The 22,607-nt window shown below is 43.3% G+C and overlaps 1 protein-coding gene across 4 annotated transcripts in view; it reads left to right on the forward strand.

Moving 5' to 3' along the window:
* LOC128689437 (tyrosine-protein phosphatase non-receptor type 11) overlaps positions 1–22,607 on the forward strand; it is a 206,975-nt gene that overhangs the window by 68,628 nt on the left and 115,740 nt on the right. The window contains exon 1 of one of the 4 annotated variants that reach the window (XM_070086333.1): positions 4,038–4,241. The exons of the other annotated variants lie outside the window; for them this stretch is intronic. Within the exon in view, the coding sequence (XP_069942434.1) occupies positions 4,225–4,241 (17 nt within the window). The 5' untranslated portion in view covers positions 4,038–4,224. Of the gene's footprint in view, positions 1–4,037; positions 4,242–22,607 lie in introns of those variants that run through there. 4 annotated transcript variants of the gene reach the window in all.

The raw sequence follows: 22,607 nt of genomic DNA on the forward strand, positions 1-22,607 counted from the left end.
CAGAAGGGGTATGATGTCACTGCCACCCACAGGATGGGTATGATGTCAATACCTCCCACAGAAGGGGTATGATGTCACTGCCACCCACAGGATGGGTATGATGTCACTACCATCCACAGAAGGGGTATGATGTCACTGCCACCCACAGGATGGGTATGATGTCAATACCTCCCACAGAAGGGGTATGAGGTCACTACCACCCACAGGATGGGTATGATGTCACTGCCACCCACAGGATGGGTATGATGTCAATACCTCCCACAGAAGGGGTATGAGGTCACTACCACTCACACAGTGGCAATGGGAAAGAGGTAATTATCGCCCACAGATACTTTGAGTGGTATAGGGTTGTATAATAATGTTTACTAAAAACATATTTCTTGCTGCCTCTCATGTGAGGCATTTTGCTCTCTCCCACACACTTTCTCCTCCCCCTTCACGCCCACATATTCCTTGAAGTTTGGTAGGTTGGACGAGTTGATGGTAAAGGAATGGAGGAGTGATGTGTCGTTGAGGAAAGATGTAAGTGGGAAGGGAGGAAAGGTCGATAGCCAGGAGGCCTGGTCGGATACCTGACCGGGGTGGAGCCCATTATCCAGTTGTCTACATGTAAACTACAGGTAGGTAGAAGGGGATGAGAGAGAGAGAGAGGCGGTGATAACTTGTGACAGTATATACTGGAGAAGGGGGAAGAATAGAGTGTCACTTCTGCATGCCATGCCCCCCGGCGTTGAACCAACAGCACCACTGAATGGGTCATATGACAAAACCCCATGTCAGGCGATCTTTCCTGACGAATGTCCTAATCGGGGGAGGGGAGGAATCTTGGAAAATTTTGCATTTCTGTATACTGTTATCTCCGTGCACATGTGTTTTGGCCTGGCTAGAGGACTGCACTGGTGACGTTTACCATGGTGAGTCTCGCTGTTCTTACCCTGGTACCATGTATTTGAAGAATGAGACACTTTTGTAACATTTGGGATGGACTGCACACATCGACTCCATGCAAAGGGACTGATTAGCTCATACTACCACTCATCTTCCTCTGTTGTTTTCTGTACTGGACTTAAGAAGCCACTGACTGGCGAAACATTTCCTCAATAGAGATTTCCAAATGTTGCACGAGTGTCTCATTCTTCAACTTGTCGGTTTTCAGAATCATTTTCATCACAGATGTTTTACTTTGTTTTTCCCTTCAGTCTCTATCCATGTTCTATATCTCCTCTGTCCTTTTGTCTGCAGAAATGTCATTATTATTTTTTACGTGGTGAAAATTTTCTTTGTAACACTGTCTCTCATAAGCATCTTGCCGAAGGTTTTCAAAGGATGCACTCTGCTCCTGGCAAACTTACAGCCATAATATTTAAAGTTCTGTTTGTCGCAACATTCAACATCCTTCACCTCTTATTACTCTTGTTGTATCTTATCTCATGTATTTTTTTCTTCCCCTTCGGATACATCAAAAGCAATTGCTCCTTTTTCTTTAATCACTGCCATCCATGACTCTCTTAGCAGGTCATAAGAAATTCCCCCCTCTCTCTCTCTCTCTCTCTCATTCTCTTTCTCTCTCCTCTCTTTTTTTTTGCATAGGGTTTGACAAAGTTAAGGATCCCTAGCTTTATTGACGAGCTATTTACAGGTTCAGGATTCCTAACTTTATTGGCAAACTAAGAGCTGTTACCTACATCAGCTCATTTGAAAGCATTTTTATTGTTATGAGACATACAAGTAGGGAACAGGATGAAGTTGGAGCCATCTGTGGGCCAGCATTTTCATTTGATCAACTGACTTTATCTCGTTGGCATCATTATGCTGTACGAATGTGTTCCATACTCGAGTCATCCTGGGTATATATGATCTCAGATAGAGTGATGTTCTGGAGAAGGGTACAGCCAGAGTGAAGTTGCTGCTTTCTGCCCGTCTTGTGGCATAAAAGCTTATTTCACGCTGCCCTCGAAGTGGATCCAAGTGTGGTACTTTGACAATATTGGCCTTGTGCATAACAGTAAGGCCACCCACATCCCTTCTGTGTTGAAGGCTCTGCTGAAATGACAGATCTATCCAGAATTGGTCCAGGCGAGAGATGAGACGCCTTGCTCTGTTCTCTACTCTGTCAAGCAGTCGCAGATGAAAGGGGGGGCAGGCAAACCAAGAAAGTGGAGCATACTCAAGGTGTGAGCGTACTTGTGCCTCGTACAGAATCTTGCAACCCCTACTGTCAAGCAGATGCGAGATACGGCGAAGTGCTGTAAGCTTCCTGGCTGCCTTGTTTGCAAGATTTACAACATGGTTCTTCATGGTCAGTTTAGAGTCAGATTTCACCCCAAGGATATCAACTTCTTCCCCATGTGCCAACACCCTTCCATTCATCCTTACTACTGCACCTGCATTACCATCATGGTGCCTTCTCTCTCCTCTCTCTCTCTCCTTTCTTTCTCCTCTCTCTGTCTCCTCTCTCTCTCTACTCATTGGTGATTGCAGGAGATGAGTCCTGGTCCTTCGTTTTTTGTTGTGTACCCTATAATACGTACTCTTAAAACTATTTAGAGTCTGCTTTCACGGTTTCTACATACAACTCATTCCTTCTACATAGCTGTACATAGCCTTGTCAATTTAAATAATTATCTTTCTTCCTTAGACCTGAGGTAAATGGTTTAGGAAACGGACAGTTTGAAGAGTTAGACACTTTTGCAACATTTTGGAATCTTTATTATTGCAAAAGTGTCTTAATTCTTCCATAGACCTGTTCTCTTCCACAGTCATCAAGTTAAATGTGTTTTGTCTCCGCGTACTGATTGTTATGAAACTGTTTGTTTTTTCTTTACACAAATCATTTTTTGCAAGCTAAGAGTTGTTATACTACCTCAGCTCATTTCAAAGCCCAGCCTATCTAAGGTACACTATTACTCCCAGGATGCGACCAGCAACAGTCGACTAACACCCAGGTATTTATTTACTGCTAGATAAAAGGGGCAGCAGACGTAATGAAACATGCCAACGTTTCCGCCCTTACCGTGTGAGCTGAGTGCGCTACCAACCGAGCCATTTTACTTGTTGATCCCCTGGGAAATATTTTCGTGAAGGAAGACGTAACATTACGGGACAGAGTTGACACTTCTTGGTCATTGACCTATCGGGTTGTGAATTGTGGTTAATATTCTTTAGGCTCATTTGGAATTGTAAGAACAAAATTGTAATTTTTCAGTAGGCCTGCTGTCTCATGCTAAGCACGACCTTTCTCACCAATCATGTATTTAACTTATATTAAACTGTTCCTATGGAAGTAGCCCCAAGTTTGTTTGCTTGTAAAACATAATGATTGTGCTTGATCACACATTCAATTACTGGTTGCATTATTATTATCAAGGGGAAGCGCTAAACCCGTAGGATTATACAGCGCCTGGGGGGGGGGGGATGTGGAAGGCATTCAGGCTTAATTTGGGGAACTGGAGCACAGATCCAATTCCCTAAATCAAGAGCCCCTCACCAACATCAAGGAACCTTCCCTGAGGGGATTACTGGTTGCAAATTAGTCGAATCGGAGTAATAAACGCAATTGTTTGGTATATTATTATAAATTTCGACTCGAGAGTGGTCAAGGAAATGATGAGAATTGCGGAAAAGATTCAAAGGATGTTTAGAATGGAGGCTGGAGTAGTTTTGTTGTTGGTGGATGTGATGAAGATGGCCATATCACGTACACTGTCAGCTGGGCTTAGGCAGTAACGGCATCTTAACCCCCCCGTTATGCCAAACTGTAGCTTAATAACACGCCTCCAGCCAGTCACACCTGCGTAAACATGTCTGCTTTGTGTGTCTAACAATGCCGCCACTATACTAATAGAATGTTTTCCCGGTGTTGCCTTAATGCTATGTAGTACGGTGATGGTGGTTCCTTAAGCAGTGTTGCGTGGAGGATGTGATGGCATCCCAGGCGCAGGATGTCTTATCGTACTCTGATGGGCCGGCCACCCTACTGCTGGAAGATTCAACTCAGTATTACAGAAATGTGTAACCTATACTGTTATTCTAAGATGTTAGTTAAAATTTCCCAGTCATTGAGCTTGTGAGGCTGCTGTATGAGCAGTGGTATGACAGTTGATGACAGTGGATAATTTCGTGATGGTGTGTCGCGTGTGAGGGGCTGACCTGAGTTTGTAATGTTCACTGGCACCACACACGCCTCGTCGCCCTACTGCACTGGACGCTACTCTCACTCGACCCATGAAACCACAAGAAAGGTGAGCATTCTGATCACCACGGCGTGTAGTTTAAGCTGTGCCGCTTGAGCAGCTAGTTTATTGTGCACCCCCATCATTTCCAGGCTCATCCTGTGAGTGGTAGCACAAGTATATGGGATTACAGAGGTCGCACTGGATCTTTATCAGACTCCACTAGGCATAGATGCCAGGTGAGCGAGCGGAGCTTGGTGCTCTTACTCCCCTCCCCATCTTCCCTTATACATAAGTGCTCCCATAAAGTTCGTTAAAACATTGGATTGAATTAAAAGTGGTAGTGTCCTACAACCATTAGAATTAAAAAAATGCGATGAATAAATTACTGAAGACTGGAGACCACGAGCATAGCTCTATTATTACACAGCGCTGTATAGCCCTTGAGGCTTAGCGCTTCTTTTTGATTATAATATACTATTACAGTTGCAAATACGTAATTATATACTAGTTGCCTTGGTGGCGGTAACTTGGTGGTCAGAGCGTTAGGCTCATAAATGAAAGGTCCTCCTGTTCGATCCTCGGGCCCGGTGAAATTAATTTGCACCCTTGTAACCCCTATTCACCTAACAGTAAATATGGGTACCAGGTGTTCGTCGACTGTTCTGTGTTGCATCCTGGTATACAGTTCCTGCGCAAACATAAGAAACAACAGCCCATAAGGTACCCGCACAGTGCTGTGTATCTAACACAGAATTAAAAACAAGTTGCTTCCGACCACTTGCCGCTCTGTCATTTTCTTACATTGGTTCCCTTTTGTATTTAATGTTTATATTAAAACACGAAATACCGTGGCACAGTGTACCCGCGTCATGTTTTTTCCAGTTAATTCTAACCGCTCTGAAACGTCGTGTGAAGGCTTACTCAGCCCTGTAACAACTTCAGACAGTATTACCAAGGCTGGCTCCTTCTCAGGAAAATTAATGATGATTAGAAAAAGAAATAATAATTCACAAACACTATTATTTAGTAATGCAAAGATAAACATTGAAAAAATGAATGTGTATCCTATTTGACAGAAAAATTAAATAAAAATATGACATTTGAATTCAACGCTAATATATACAGTTATACTGGGGTGTCTGGTGGAGGTTGACACCGTCTTGTAGAAATTGTAGCCGTTGCTGATGATGTGGGGGGGGGGGGGGTCACAGGTGTTGGTGACAACCCAACGACAAGTTCTTCACAGAGTCTGTAGCCTTGAATAGCCAGTCCAGATGACAGGAACGCAGGTTCTTTACCACTGCAAAGATGAGGGGTAGTGTCCTGTACAATTAATCAGGTAGGTAGATTATAAGTTGACGTCCCAAGACCGTTTTCACTCCGTCTCCTTCAACACTTCTCGTTGGTTGGCAGGTGACCCGATCTGTCATTCCGAGCTGGAAAGAGAGACAGGTTACCCACTGCTTAAGAAATCACTCTCCATGATAAGTGTAAGATACTTAAAAAAGGTGGTGATTATCGAAAAGTCTCATGTGGAGCTTAAAACTGAAAGGACAAAGTTTATTATTGGTCAAAAATGAAGTTTTCAACCAATATCCACTAGAATAGGAGCAGAGGCTTTTACTTACAGTTGTGCTGGAAGCTGTGAGTCGAGTGATTACTGTTTGGCCGGAGCCCCACACGTCTCCTTTCGGGGTAGGGAGAAAGAGGGAGGGGGGGATAGCGGGAGCTAGACTGACCCTACCTTAACAAACAGCCGGCAATCAAACTATCGTTACCATATACTCGCTCGCTACTCCTATCTGTTGAACTTTTCCCTCACACGTCGAATTTTTTTTTATATTTTATTGAAAAACGCAATACACAATTATACATGTAGACAATGTAAGCAATGAAACGTATCCATTATATATAACAAAAGAAAACTCCACATTCCCTACCTTAGCACTAAACTTATACATAAGAACCAAACTAAAGACAGCCCACAGCTTCAAATACAGGTGGGTTTATTACATCCAAAATTGCAACCATAAACACAATATGCAATATAACCCAAAGAATGTCACAGGTATTTACATTTTACATAAAACTGTATGTACGAAGACATTCTCAATTATCCAAAATTCTTTACACACTTATTATTGTTGTATATTAAACTTCATATCAAATAAAAGTTAGAAAATAACAATCTCCACACCTCACCACAGAAAAACTAAACACAGTATAATATAACAAATGATTCGTCCCACCTCGCTTCCATACACTACATTCATCCCACAAGCGAACAAACACTACATCATCCTACAAGCGAACTTATACAATCACGTATATTTAGTAATATTTTTCAAATATAATTTCCCTTTTTAAGTAACAAACTTCTTCTACCATATAATAAAATATACATAGTCATTACTATTGTCACGTACTGTTCCAGTGTATCTGCAGTTATACTTATCTCTTAGTAGCTTGACCAAAGGCATACTTGAAAAGAAATTGTCAGCATAGATTGCTGATGTGTTTGTCTTGTTCATAGTTTGTGCAAGTACCAGAACAATCTTTGTACTTATTGGAAGTTTACATTCTTCCTGTGGCAGCTGTATGGGATGTGTGTCAAAAGTTGTTGTGCCTTGATACATGAGTATATCATGTATGAGTCCATCTTGACTTGCACGACAAAAAAGTTTGAAACCCCACTTATCTGGTTTTGTTTTGATGTACTGCCTTAGGTTTCCAGCAGTTTTACCCTTGAAACCAACCATGACTTCATCAATAGATTGCTTGGGTGTAGCTGGAATTTTCAAGCAAGCATTAGTTAGTTCAGTGTAAAGAGGCCTTACTTTGTAGAATCTGTCATTATCCTTTTTTGTGTTGTCATTGAAATGAATATGACTTCTAAGGTACCTAAACCTCTTAGACGCCATGCTCTCTGCAACCTGTTGGCTCCTAAAACCAGCTTTCCAATAGTCTTCGAGGGATGGTAGTGAATTAATACCCATGAACAACAAAATACCTATGAACCTCATGATCTCTTCAGAATCTGTTGAAAAAGTACTATTTACGTCTTGTTGCCTTGTATACAAATTTGTTTGATATGCTATGTTATCTATCATGGCTGGAGTAACGAACATACGAAAATACTCATATGGAGACCTAATTGCAAGAGGCTTTTCATGTTCATATGCCGGCAAAGGATCATTTTCAATGTCATCTACGGTCCACTCAGATGAAACTTGAAGAGCAATATTCTCATGGATCTCTTCCTCATCCGGGTATTCCTCAATCCTAAAAGTTTTCTTTTTCCTCATTACTTTCTGCTTTTTGGCTGGCCTTTCTTCCCTTTCTTCCTCATCATCAGTTGACATCTCTGCATCCTGTGCATCCGTTGGCAAGTATTCATCACCACTATCCAGCAATTCTGGTTCGTCTACCTCTGGTTCTGAGTCACTGTCTTCAGAAACGCAGACATACCTCGACCTGCTGGTCGACTGCTCCCCATAAAACAGCCTCTCATGGAACTGGAAGGACAATAGAAACCTCCTGTATAAATCCAGACCACTACAGAGTTCATATATGCAATTGAAAATTTTTTATAAATATTTATTTGACTAAAATTGGACATTCCCGGAAACTCGCGCAATACCGAAATAATTCGGACTAAAATGCATGCACTTTTTTCAACTGCATGCTACACTCATATTATGCTTCACACGGACTTTAGGTATATATCAAAATATGCCTAAACTATTCATGTAAGCACTAAACACAACAATCAGTACTTACCGACATTGTAGAATATATAATCCAAGAGTAGATTAGCAAGGGTGGAGGGAAAAATGCGCGTGTGTTCGAAGCAAAGCCGCTAGTGTTTATATTTTGATCTCTCAACCAATGGGAAGGCGGCAGAAGCGAACTGTACTTAGCTGAAGAGACTCAGGGAAGGCTTGTGATTGGTTGGAACTAAAGAACGGGAAGCTGGCTGCGCGGGGTGCGAAGTATGACACGCGCCAAAAACACGTAATCAATACCGAATTATTTCGGCCCACCCCGATAAAGGGTTAAACATTAACTTAAACAAGTACTATATTCTTATTCTACAGACCACAACATTTCTTGCCTCACCATCCTAACCCTACTTAACACATTGTACATGAACATGTCCTTATATACCCATCACTCGTCAATAATATTCATTGAACTTCACCGAATACTAATATACAACCCATACTGAGTACATGAAATTCTCTCTTACATACTGCTATATACACTTAATGTATGATAAAAATCACACACATTGCATTATCTCATTATGAGCAGTACATTTGGTACACAGACATATTTATCACGCCCGCATGTCCTTTGCTTTAATACAACCACCAATCCTGATAATACATTACAACATATTCCAAATTTAACTTATCCATAACATACATCAGTATACCATCCTGAGTATGACCGTATACTATTCACATTCACACAGATATTGCTCATTTCCATGTCCATAAAAATCTTAACAACTTTTCCCTTTCGAACCACTACAAACTTACTTAAAACACACTCCACAACTACGCTACATTTCACACCATATCAAGGAACTCCTCATACATTCCCAAATTCTGAGACGAGCCCGGTGCAACCCCTGAAATTCCTAACACATCCTCCCTCCCCCCCCCCTCACTCCACCAACAAACCTCTGACATTCATACTTCGATATCCTTCAGGAAAAGCCCTTTCCCATCTACTTCCGTATATCCCCCTATTACGACTAAGTGTTTTGTACATTGTTGCAGCCAATACCTTCTTTCGCACCACCCAATCCCCATTACCCCTCATGGCCCATGATACGAAAACAAAATCAGTTATGATGTACACCAAAGCACGCTGCACAGACTCTTCCACACCTCCCACATCTAAACTCAATGCCCTTAATACCGATATCCCTCCCCCACCCACCCTCCTCAAAATCCCACCCATCCACTCCCGTATACACTCCAAATTTTTACAAAAATATACTACATGAAAAGCTGTCTCCCTATCCCCACGCACCCTACATACGTCCTCCACCATCAACCCTCTCTCCCGAAGCACCACACCAGACGGCAATATTCCATGAAGGAAACGAAACATTACCTCTCTCACTCTTGGTCTGATGCACACCAACCGCAACCTTACCCAAATGTCTCCCCATGCATACGTTGGGTATATGCCCTCAACATGTGCAATCACCCTCTCCCCTACAGCACGCTCCAGAACACCTACCTGTATCCTAGACGGATCTCTAACATACAATAAAGCTCGCAGCACATCCTCACACTCTTTCATCTCTGATCCTACCCACCACCTTCGTGCCTCCTCATATAATGCTTGCACATCCTTCCCCACACGACCGTCCACTCGGAGAAATCCCCTCTTCAAATATATACACTTAACCCTTAATCTTATATCTATTAAACCCAATCCACCTTTGTCGACCGGTAGCATAACAACACTTCTACCCAACCAGTCACACCCAGAACCCCATATATAACGAAAAACCTTTTTTAGCATTCTAGTTATGTCCGGTCCTGCCAAGGGATATACTGCTGCCACATGCCAGACCATACTATATAACATTACATTCACCACTATAACACATTGATGTATCGTTAAATGCATGGGTCTCAAAACATTTAACCTACCCACCAACCTATCCACTGCCCTCCCAGAATTAACCAACCGTGCCTCCCCGGCATTCCCCATATAAAGTATCCCACACACCTTTAGTCTATCCACCACACACCAACGCACAGCTGTTTCCCATCGCACCCTCCCTACCCAATTCCCTAAGACCAATAATTTCGATTTCTCCACATTCACTTTTAAACCTGTAACTCCTTCAAAACCACCAATTACATCCTCCACCTCATGTAAACTTTCCTCCCTGCTCAGTAAAATTGTTGTATCATCCACATACCCTATTATTCCCATCCCTCCATTCTCCACACCACGATCCACCCCTAAACATTGCCCCACTGCCCTGTAAAAAGGGTCCTGTATACAAGCAAACAACAGTTGAGACAGAGGACAACCCTGCCTTATGCCTCTACCCATTGAAACCCACTCACCCAATTTCCCATTCACCTGCACACGTACACCTACCCTATTATACAAAGTCTCAATCTAACATACCATCTCTTCCCCAAAACCCTGCCTCCGTAAGATATGCCACAGAGCCTCTCGTTCTACACAATCATACGCAGCCTGCCAATCCAATGCTAAGACACCTCCCCCCCTTTATTCTCCCCCTCCATACTTTCCACAAAATCTTTTATTATTCCATGTCCCTCATACATCGTCCTCCCGGCACCCCATACTGACCTCTCGCAGCAACTCTATCACGCACTTCAGCCTGTTCCCCAAGATTTTTGCGAATATCTTATAATCAGCACATAACGACAACGCCCTGTAGTTCTGCACTGTCGTAGGACCTTCCCCTTTCGGAATCAAAACTACTACTGCGGTACGCTGCAACTCACCCATCCTCCCCTCACTTTTCATCACATTCATCAGGTTCACTAATAAATCCTTCAACACACTCCAATGCTTCACATAGAATTCACAAGGTAACCCATCTATACCTGGCGCTTTACCTCTCGCCATATTCTCCAAAGCTCTCCATACCTCCCCCTCTTCAATATCCCCTCCCAATGCCATACGATCACTTCCACTCAGCACACAAGATACATTCTCTCCCAATCTCTCTAAATCCTCACCGTTCACTCCTACACTCCGCAAATATTTTCCCAACCAACTATCCAGAAAACCACTCATACCCTCAGTAGTTCGCAACTCCTGACCCTTCGTATACCCACCTAAGTTCTCGTGTACTACCAGCTTATCAATTTCCATTGCCAACCTGCATCTCCGCTGGCCCCGTAACACACAGGCTGACGGCCTGTCACCCCAAATCGCCTCCTCTAACCCACCTTGCACCCTCGCCTCATCAAATCTCTCATTGTGCATATCTCTTATCTGCCACTTTAACGCTTCAATTTCCTCCATTGGATACACACCTTTCACAGCACCCCTCTGATAACAACCCTGCAACCGCCCCTCTAAATACTGTTGAAGCCCATATGTCATCCATGCCTCATTCTTTCCCCTTCGCACATAATATTGCCGGATCCTCCTCTTCGCAACCCCATCCCACCACCCCAATAAATCGTGTGCACTCTTACCCCCACCCCATAAGTCCTCCCACAAACTTTCAAAATCCCCTCCCTCCACCCCCTCACCCAGTAGTCGTACATTCAGCTTCCAGTACCCCAAATACCTCTTAGGCAAACCGTCCCAATTTAAATCAGCATAAACCGCCCTTTGATCTGAATAAACGACATTCACCATCTGCACCCGCGTCACCCTCACTCCCCTTGTCACATACAACCTGTCTAATCATGCAACATATCCCTTTCTATGAAATGTGTGCTCTATCTCGCAATCCCCTCCATCAACTACATCCCTCAATCCCACACCTCTCAATAGATCCCCTAAACCTGCCAAAAAACACCCTGCCCCTCTCGGTTCCACATCCTTCCTTCGCACCACACAGTTCCAGTCGCCACCAACTATTGTCACTGACGGTAATGACCGCAAATAATATGCCAATACGTTATTCACAAATTCATTCTTTACCCTTACATCATTCTCAGCCGGCACATACACACAAACTACTGCCATCCTCTCACCTCTCCACCACCCATCTATTCGTAACACTAAGAACAACAAACGGGCTCATCTCTCGGATCAGGATACCCACCCCTCCCTTCATTCGCTCCGAATACATCACAAACACTCTGTACCCATCCACCTCCAATTCCCTTCCCAGCTTGAAATTATGTTCCTGCACAAAAACAATGTCTATAGCATAACGTCTTAAAAAGCCCTTTAACCACAGACTTCTCACTCGCACACAATCCATTAATATTCACTGTCATGCACCGGAAACCTACTTATGTGATTTCACCCTCTGCCCCAGTTCACCTTTCACCGACACGCTTCCAGTGTGTCTGCTTCTTCCACTTTTCTCTCCACTGCCCACTTGTGGCTTCCCTTGATCCAACACCGGACCAGGCGTACCTTTAGAGCTCCCACGCACCACATCAACCCACGGCTTTTTCCCCGGTCTCTGTGCCGGGGTCAAAACATCATCCGAGTCTGAATATGTCGCCGCCCTCTTACGGTTGACACACACTGCATCCATTTCTAACTCACTGGATGCCTCCCTGTGAATCTCGGCATTCACCTCAATCACTTCCACCACTCCTGGCGAGTCATCTGCCATGTTCGCCAATCTTCCAAGTTGCTCATCTTCAATCTGAACAGTACTCCTCACCATACTCAAGTTATCCTCAGAAACCTTCTTCTCAAAGGATTTTTCCTTCACGTTCACCAGTAGGCCTCCCTCTACCCGCACGTCACCAATCTGCACAGTCTTCCCGTTCTCCAAGGCAGATGCCTCACTTCCCACTAACTGTGACAGTGATGGGCTGGTACCCACCAGTAGCAGCTCATGCTCCACTTCCTCACTCCAGGAAGTGCCACTTCTATGTACAGGTGACTCATCAGCATGACCCACCTCCGGTTCTGGCTTTTTCACCATCTCACTACCTAGGTCCTGTCTCCGCTGCCATCTCCCACACTGGGCCGCCATATGGTCATATGCACCACATAACCTACACGTCTTCTGCTGCCCAGCGTAGTACACCATTACCTGCGTCCTAAATGCGTCCAGTATGACGTAAGACGGGATGGAATGCCTCAACGTCATCTTGATCGTGAACGTACCATCCGGCAAGCCGGCATACGCCCCATCCGTCCATTTACCAGCCATAGCCAGGTGTACAGGTCCATACTGTTCAAATACATTCCGCAAATCAGTCTCGTCCGCCTCAAATGGCACGTTTCGGACTTTCACCCATGTGTAATGCCTAGACACGTCGATGAGTTGAACACATATCGCTGAATTAACGTCCACGCTCCTGTCCTGGTACTTGTCAACCAGCCGTTCATACACTCCAGCTGATCTCAACTTGACGAAAATACGATAGGCACCATTTAGCGCCACACCATACAGTTCTTGATCCGCAACACCATAGGTGTCACGGATAATTTGCGGTAAAAGCACTTGTGCAGACTGAGGCGTTATTGCACCACGCACCAATTCAATGCACACCGTGTGCATACGCTTTCTCACAGACTGCGCCATGTTGTGAAAATATAAGTCTCCTCCAATGGCCAGCAGAGGGCAGTAGTCACACGTCCGCACTCTGCTCAGGTCAAGCGGCGAATGTTGACACGTCGAATTAAGCAATAAAGTGTGTAAAAACTCATTGGATCAGATGATAAATAAACTAGCGGTAACTCTTTGAAATGTGACCTAGAAAACATATTTGCTTGCATATTTTGTTACGTATGCGAATATATACATACCCACGCCATCGTTCACCCCATACGGGTGTGTGTGTGTGTGTGTGTGTGTGTGTGTGTGTGTGTGTGTGTGTGTGTGTGTTTTTGCACCTTCACCAGCAGTTATCCCCATACATGTATGTACGTGTACACGAATGTAGACCACCACTAGCAGTTATCCTCATACATGTATGCGTTCGTGAACGCACCCCCACCCTTTGCTTCTCATACATACAGGTATGGATAAGATGTCGATGTTATATATCACATTTTTAAATGCGATCTTAACGTGTGTATTATATGTAAATTATCATATATATCCATTTCACATAGATTGTGCATTAATATAAGCTCATAAACATGCCCTGGGTACATGCTGTAGTTAAAATATAATTCAGTGGGCATATTGTGGCACTGTTCCCACGGAATTTAATATTATTCTGTACTCAGAGGAATTTTCAAAGGCAGGCGAGATAACCCAGCTGGAAAATGTATAAAGATCGTATAAGATTTTGTTAAAAAAAAAAAAACTTAAAAATGCAATTGTAAGAGCAGTTTTTATTAAAAATTATGATAATTTACGTATTTTCAGACAGTTTCCTGTTTATCACAAAAATTTAAATATTTTTGGGGGGCTAAAAATCCGTTATTTTAAGAGTCAAAATGCCTGTGAAATCAGTGAAACATCTAAATTAATGGACGTGGCTTGTTCTCTGTGGAGCGAAAAAAAAGCAGATAGATACCTGATAATATATACATAGAAGCAAAACAACCACAGGGGGAGTCGGATAATAGCTCTAGGCCTTTTGTATTGCAATCAACACACCAGGAGCTTGCCAAGTTGCAGAAATGAGTAAGAAATTCAACGGATTCGTTCCGAGGCAAGCGCCCTTCGGAACGAATCTGCAAGCTCCCGATGTGTTGATTACAACATGAAAGACCTATGGCTGTTATTCAACTCTCCCTGTAGTTGTTTTGCCTCTTGTATCGCTTGCTCGCGATTCTTGCATACTCATAGAATATAGATAAATGGTCCAGAGAACCGACAAAATTAACGGACTGATCACATCGACTCCAGACTGAGGGACTGATTACCTCAAATTCCTTTTGTATTGGACTGAGGAAACCACTGGATGGCGAAACGTTTCCAAAATAAAGATACCCAAGTGTCTAATTTGTCATATACATAGAAAATACTTGAGGTCCCGATCCTTAACCTGTACACAGCAAAACCATTTTTTTGAAGATATGGAAGAAAGTGTAATAAAGCTAATGAAGAGGAAACTGGACAAGTATCTTCACCAGATGCCAGATCAACGAGGCTGTGATACATATGTGGAGCAGAGGGCCACCAGCAGCAACAGTTTAGTTGTCTAGGCAAACCCCAGACGACCCTGGCCCATGGCCGGGTTACGGGAGTAGAAAACTCTCCCAACTCATCAAAGGTAAAAGTAAAGGAGGTATGGGGATCATGGGTACAATTAAGAGAACAAAGTCACTATCCGCGGGTTAACATTCTTCCACATATTGTCAGCAGATATCAGAAATATTTTTTGGAGCGAAGGTAAAACTTGTCAAGCAGCAGCTGGACAGCTTCTACAGTTGCCGAATCAGCCGGTTTGTGATGGTGGGCTTGCGGGCCGCTAGCGCTCAGGCTTGGCTGCGGGAAAGGAAGGGTAGATAGAAGAACCCTTGAAACCGGTCACAAATAACTCTTAGGGAGCTCACACTCGCACTTTTTTTTTTTTTTTTTTTTTTCTTCTTCTTCACTTACGCGAGCCTTTTCTCACTCGCCTGAACCTTTTCACACCCATGGGAGCCTTCTCACACTCGCGCGAGCCTTCTCACACCCGTGTGAGCCTTCTCACACCCGTGTGAGCCTTTTCCACTCGAGCGACCTTACACACTCCTACATGCTTATACACAGGTTACGCAAGTGGCCAGTGACAGTCTGTAAGGATTGAGGGGGGAGGATCTGCGTCATGTAACATCATTATCCTACCATGTGGTTGCCACTGGCCCCTCCCTTCTCTTTTTTCCTTAGCTTTACTCCGTCACTATTACAGTCTCAGATGGTAGTTTGTTAAGTTCAACGTTTATCAGCTGAACGAAGATCAATAAAGCAGCAGTTAACCCTTATATTAATAACGAGAATACTTTAATTCCTTGTATATGTAAACTCATTGCGAAAACACACGCACACACACACACACACCTAGAAAGAAATGAGCTTATCAACAACAGCCAACACGGTTTCAGGGACGGGAAATCCTGTCACAAACCTACTGGAGTTCTATGACAGGGTGACAGCAGTAAGACAGAAGGGTGGGTAGATTGCATTTTCTTGGACTGTAAGAAGGCATTTGGCACAGTACCACACAAGATATTAGTGTAAAAGCTGGAGGACCAGGCAAGGATAACTGGGAAGGCACTACAATGGATCAGGGAATATCTCTCAGGAAGACAGCAGCGAGTCATGATACGAGGCGAGGTGTCAGAGTGGGCGCCTGTGACGAGTGGGGTTCCACAGGGGTCAGTCCTAGGACCGGTGCTGTTTCTGGTATTTGTGAACGATATGACGGAAGGAATCGACTCCGAAGTGTCCCTGTTTGCAGATGATGTGAAGTTGATGAGAATTCAGTCGGACTAGGACCAGGCAGAACTACAAAGGGATCTGGAGAGGCTGCAGACCTGGTCCAGCAATTCGCTCATGGAGTTCAACCCCACCAAGTGCAAAGTCATGAAGATTGGGGAAGGGAAAGGAAGACTGCAGACGGAGTACAGTCTAGGGGGCCACAGACTACAAACCTCGCTCAAGGAAAAAGATCTTGGGGTGAGTATAACACTAGGCACATCTCCTGAGGCGCACATCAACTAAATAACTGCTGCAGCATATGGGCGCCTAGCAAACCTAAGAACAGCATTCCGACATCTTAATAAGGAATCGTTCAGGACCCTGTACACTGTGTACGTTAGGCCCATATTGGAGTATGCGGCACCAGTTTGGAACCCACATCTAGCCAAGCACCTAAAGACACTAGAGAAACTGCAAAGGTTTGCAACAAGACTTAGTCCCAGAGATAAGGGGTCTGTCCTACGAGGAGAGGTTAAGGGAAATCGACCTGACTGAAGTAAACGGGCACTGGCCCTCTTCGTCGGTTGAACTGAAGGGGCATTGGCGCCCTTCTTCGATAGGGGGGGGACATGATAACATAAAATACTAAGAGGAATTGACAAGGTGGACAGACAGAATGTTCCAGAGATGGGACACAGCAACAAGGGGACACAGTTGGAAGTTGAAGACACAGGTGAATCACAGGGATGTTAGGAAGTATTTTCTCAGTCACAGAGTTGTCAGGAAGTGAAATAGTTTGGGAAGCGATGTAGTGGAGGCAGGATCCATTCATAGCTTAAAGCAGAGGCATGATAAAGCTCATGGTGCAGGGAGTAACCCAGTAGCGGCCAGTGAAGAGGCGGGGCGCGGGGCCAGGAGCTATGAATCAACCCCTGCAACCACAACTAGGTGAGTACAACTAGTTGAGTACACACACACACACACACACACATACACACACACACACACACACACACACACACACACACACACACACACACACTGCAGAGGTTTGCAACAAGGCTAGTTCCAGAGCTAAGGGGAATGTCCTACGAAGAAAGGTTAAGAGAAATAGGCCTGACGACACTGGAGGACAGAAGGGTTAGGGGAGACATGATAACGACATATAAAATATTGCGAGGAATAAATAGGTGGAGAGAGAGAGGATGTCCCAGAGATGGGACACAGAAACAAGGGGTCACAATTGGAAGTTGAGGACTCAGATGAGTCGAAGGGATGTTAGGAAGTATTTCTTCAATCACAGAGTTGTCAGGAAGTGGAATAGTCTGGAAAGTGAAGTAATGGAGGCAGGAACCATACATAGCTTTAAGACGAGGTATGATAAAGTTCATGGAGCAGGGACAGAGAGAGAGAGAGAGAGGACCTAGTAGCGATCAGTGAAGACCCGAGGCCAGGAGCTGAGTCTCGACTCCTGCAACCACAAATAGGTGAGTACACACACACACACACACACACACACACACACACACACACTCTCTCTCTCTCTCTCTCTCTCTCTCTCTCTCTCTCTCTCTCTCTCACTCTCACTCTCACTCTCACTCTCACTCTCACTCTCACTCTCTCTCACTCTGTCTAGCATTTCGACTGAGGCTCACATCTACTGAATAACCTCTGCAGCCAATGCACACCTGGCAAATCTGAGAGTGGCCTTCAGGAATATCAACAGTCTTTCCGGGCACTTTGTAAGGCCCGTCTAGGAGTACACAACACCAGTATGGAACCTACACTTACCTCTGGTATACCTTTTATGAGTTTCAGAAATTTTTCTTCTGCCAGAGCCCTGTTTTGTACCTGGCTTGTCCAGTGCTTGCCAGGACAACCAGGCTGTTGCTGCTGGCGGCCCCGGGGAAACACGGGAACCCAACTGGAAGTTAGAGACAGATGAGCGACAGGCATGTCAGGAAGTATTTCTTCAGTCTCAGGGTAGTCAGAAATTGGAATGATCTCGGTGGAAAAGCGGTGGAGGCTGACACAATTCATAGCTTTTAGAGCAACCACGTTAAAGACCACGATGCTAGAAGGTAGTGAATCAGGCAAACGGCAAGCCGAGAGGCTGGGTCAGTAGCCAAGACTCGACTTCTGCAGCCACATGTAGGCTGGTACACATATATGGTTTTGCCTCATAAGCAGAATCTGTCAGTCAGGCAGAACTGCCCAAAAAATGCACATCTCGTCTAACGTTGCTAAATTTCACCCTTTAATCCTACAAAACTTGTTTCATGTCAGTCTAAATTTATTATGTATTATTTAATGTCAGTGATAACGGTTTGAGCAAGACCAATATATACATCATGGGTCCGGGAGTAGAAAAACTAGGAACTCATCGAAGGTACCTCGATGCATATACAATATTCTGTGATATATTATGGATTGAATATTGATATCGTACGGAAACGATAATATATACAGCTGTACTAGCAGTACTAAAAATGTGAGGTTAGGTTAGGTGAGGAAAAGTTTTTTGTGTGAACATTTATAAGATAGATGACAGTGGATTGCTGAAGTAACAGTGATGTAAAAGTATTGTGTTGAGTGCCGTCATGTGAGGCAGGGGTCAGGCACTTGGGGTTACCTTTTCAATACGTCTTGTCGCATGTAATGTTTCTCGTAACCTCTGGCAACCCTCTACCTTTTCCTTTGTGCTAATCCTCATAATTCTCTTACTACTCTTATTTCTTTTATTCCTCATATTTCTCCTATTCCTCGAATTTCTCTTCCCGTTATATTATTCCTTTTATTCCTTACCTTTTTGTATGATTTGCTCTTAGTATTTTGTATATTTTTTCCTGTCCTACTTTCCTTTCTAGTGAAGAAATTGAATGCCAAACAGTAGTCGCTTGCTCTAAGAGACTCCACTCTAGGTTCTTCTTATTGTTGGATTTGCTGAAGGAGAACATTAGTTGCAGTTTTGCTGGTTTTTAATCCTCCCGTCATCCTTGTTGTTTCCTTGAAGTGTTGGCTCAGGAACTTTACCGATGTTTACCTTGTTATTGCTTGCCGCATGACGTCCAGCGATGGCATCAAAGCCTGGTTGGCTAGATTAGATTTTAGATTTTTGCCGCCGAAACGTCTAGTTTATTGTGCACCACATATCCATCCTGTGGACGGTAGCGCAAGAGCACTTGGGTACACAAAAGGCCTAAGAACTAGGCCCAAAAAAGGATTAACGGGAGTTCATTTGGATTTATATGTACAGTTGGCTTAATTGTTGCAAGCAAACTTAAGGAAATTTAGGAAAATTTACTTAATATGTCTGGTATCTTATTTTCATTAAGATATCTTGGCATATCACTTAGGTTATTATACTACCTCTATAGACTTCGGTAAGTGAACAGTGTGTTCAAGAAAGTGACCATAGGGCTGGCCACATATTTTGCATTTGGTTTGATCATCATCTATATGTCAAGCTGCCAGAAGTACTTGTGCCCCAGCCTAAGCCTGGCCACTACATCATCAGTGTTCGCATTGCAAGTTGTTCCATAAGCGTAATTAGTTACGTTCCTGTTATCAAAGTGGATGATAGATCTGCTCAGGCTTCTAACTGCATTCCTATAACATTCAGTTTCATTATTTATTTCTCTCCTAATATTATTCCTAATGCTAGACGTAGACACAGCAAGTTATATTCTACATTTGCTTTCAGTTTTTTTTTTTTTTGTAATTTATCAACTTTATCATGATAAAGCATTCCGGTGTGTGATGGAATCCATAACAATTGTACATTAATTCCCTTTTCCCGACCATTGAGCATGTTGTTAGTCATAATGTGAGTAGAGACTTTAGTGATGGCACAATCAGTAATAAAGAACTATATGATGTTAAATTCAATCTTGTGACAGGGCTGCATCTGCACTTGTTGCCACCTCCCTAGATAAGAACGATGGGAACTATGTTGAATTAGGCATAATAATTAACTGGGCCTCTACACTAGAAATCGAATTGTTTTCCATTCTTCAGGTGTATGAAAGGATGGTGTTGAGTCATGATCTCTTTACACTTCATTAATTTTTTTTTGAAGTGTATTCCTACTCTGCACCCCTTCTGTTTTACTGGGAGATTTACAGTGTCTGTTGAGCCTCTTACTTTCGTTGGAAGTGATTTCCTCGTACAGGTTTGGGACCAGTTACTCCAGAATTTTCCAGATGTAAATTTTGATGCATATTTCTTGCCTACTTTATAGGGAGTACAGTTTAGTGGACTTCAGGCATTGCCAATAATTTAAGTGTTTGATTGAATTTATAAAGGTTCTCTGTACATTCTGTAGATCAACATTTTAAAATACTGTAGAGAACAAACAGGCACAATACCGTGACTGGAACAATACACAACCTGCACATAGGAGAGAGGCGCTTACGACGACGTTTCGGTCCGACTTGGACCATTTACAAACTGTGACTTTGTAAATTGTCCGAAACATCGTCGTAAGCTGCTCCTCCTATGTGCGGGTTATTTGTGTAGTGTTTCGAATACTGTAAAAGGAACTGTTAGTGTACAGTAATATTCCACTCTAAAAAAAAAATAAATGTCTTAGAATATCTTTGGCTTGGCATCTCTTGAAAGATTTAGTTATTCAGCCTCATAATGAGTATCATCATTGGCTTGGCATTTCTTCCTTTGAAAGGTCTAGTTATCTAGCCTGATTGTGATAGTAACACAGTTGCGATTCTTGAATGCAAACTTTTCCATTATCATTTCACTTGCTCTCTTTTGAGTGGTTTGAATGCGGAGGAACTGAATTTTATCCTCATTGAATGTTATATTGTTTTCCACGGCTTACTGGAACCCTTAGTTTATATCAACTTGGAGAATAGTTATATCCTCAATGAACGCCACTCATACAAATTCTAGTATCGTCTGCAAAGAATGATACAATGCTAAATGTCGGATATGAGAATGAGAGAATTTGTGCGAACACTGTATGATGGTGAACAGAGATTTTTGACTGATAGCTTCTGTTTTTACTTTTGTTGACTATTACTTTCTCGGTTCGATTTGTTAGAAAGTTAAAAATCCATTTGCCCACTGTCAGCAGTACTCGCAATGTGTATGAATACTACATCTGGATTTTGCTCAGATTCCAGTGCATCCAAGATCATGCATAATGGTGCAACAGTTGCCAGAGGAAGGATCGACCTGCTGTAAGCCCATCCCGGCTGAGTTGTGCAGTTGTGAATCTGTGTGGAAATAAGAGTGGGGAAGGGCCTGTAGCGGGGTAACGGCTTACCTATTTCTGGCACTGAGGTAGGATAATACTTCGAAAATGCATAGTGGACTTCAGAGATTTTACCTGAGTGTGAGAAGCTTCAGTAGTGCTATCAGTCCGTTGGTATCTGTGGAGCGCTATCAGCGAGCCATACCAGGTGTTGGCATGACACAGCCTCCTATCTTACCCCCAGAATCATCCATTGCTGGTAATAATAATATATTTATTTACTACAAGTACATGTACAAGGTATACAGGCATGGTTGACATGTTATGCAGAGCATTTCGGGCAAATTAGGTCAGTTTTGTCCCAGGATGCGACTCGCACCAGTCGACTAACACCCAGGTACCCATTTTACTGATGGGTAAGCATAGACAACCGGTGTAAGGAAAACGCCCAATGTTTCTACCCTCGCTGGGAATCGAACCCGGACCCTCGCTGTGTGAAGCGAGAGCTTTAGCCACCAGGGCACAGGTTAACAAACTTACCCTTTGTCTTTGACTTACCAAGTTCCTTCAAAGGAAGATCCTTGATGCTGGTGCTGGGCTCTTGATACGGATAATTGTAGCAACCCTCCCTTACCTAGTCCCAAATCTAAACACTAGCATAACGTACCGAAGTGAGAAGTATGAGAGGAAGTGTAAAATAGACCCACTGAAAATCAGAGGCACCATGGGCATGTTTATGGTCTAAAACTGTTTAATGTTTGCAGTAATAACATTTACTCTGTAAGATGTATTTTTTCTTCATTATTGCCGGCAGTGCGTCATTCATATCTAACTCAAAACTCGTGAAATCATGATGACACGATTGCAAACAAACCATACCACGGGCGGGTTCTATCCCCGCCCGTGGCATGGTTTATCTAACTCAAATGATAAACGATAACAGAGTGCAAAATCTTATATTTCTGAACAATATGTACGCCAGTGATGGATTTACTGCTCAGTAGACGCAGCGGCCGCTTAGGGCCCCGACTACTGAGGGGCCCCAAGAGCGTTAACCATTTGTTTCTTAACTCTTCATGAGCCACCCTATATGTAATGTTTGTCGGTTTGTGATCACACAAGATACCCACACGACCACAAATATTTACTTATATATACAAACTATTTCTATTTTGATATCAGAATGCAAAATTTTCTCATAGTG

The sequence above is a fragment of the Cherax quadricarinatus genome, chromosome 18 (genome assembly GCF_038502225.1).
Source record: "Cherax quadricarinatus isolate ZL_2023a chromosome 18, ASM3850222v1, whole genome shotgun sequence".
Lineage (NCBI taxonomy): Eukaryota > Metazoa > Arthropoda > Malacostraca > Decapoda > Parastacidae > Cherax > Cherax quadricarinatus.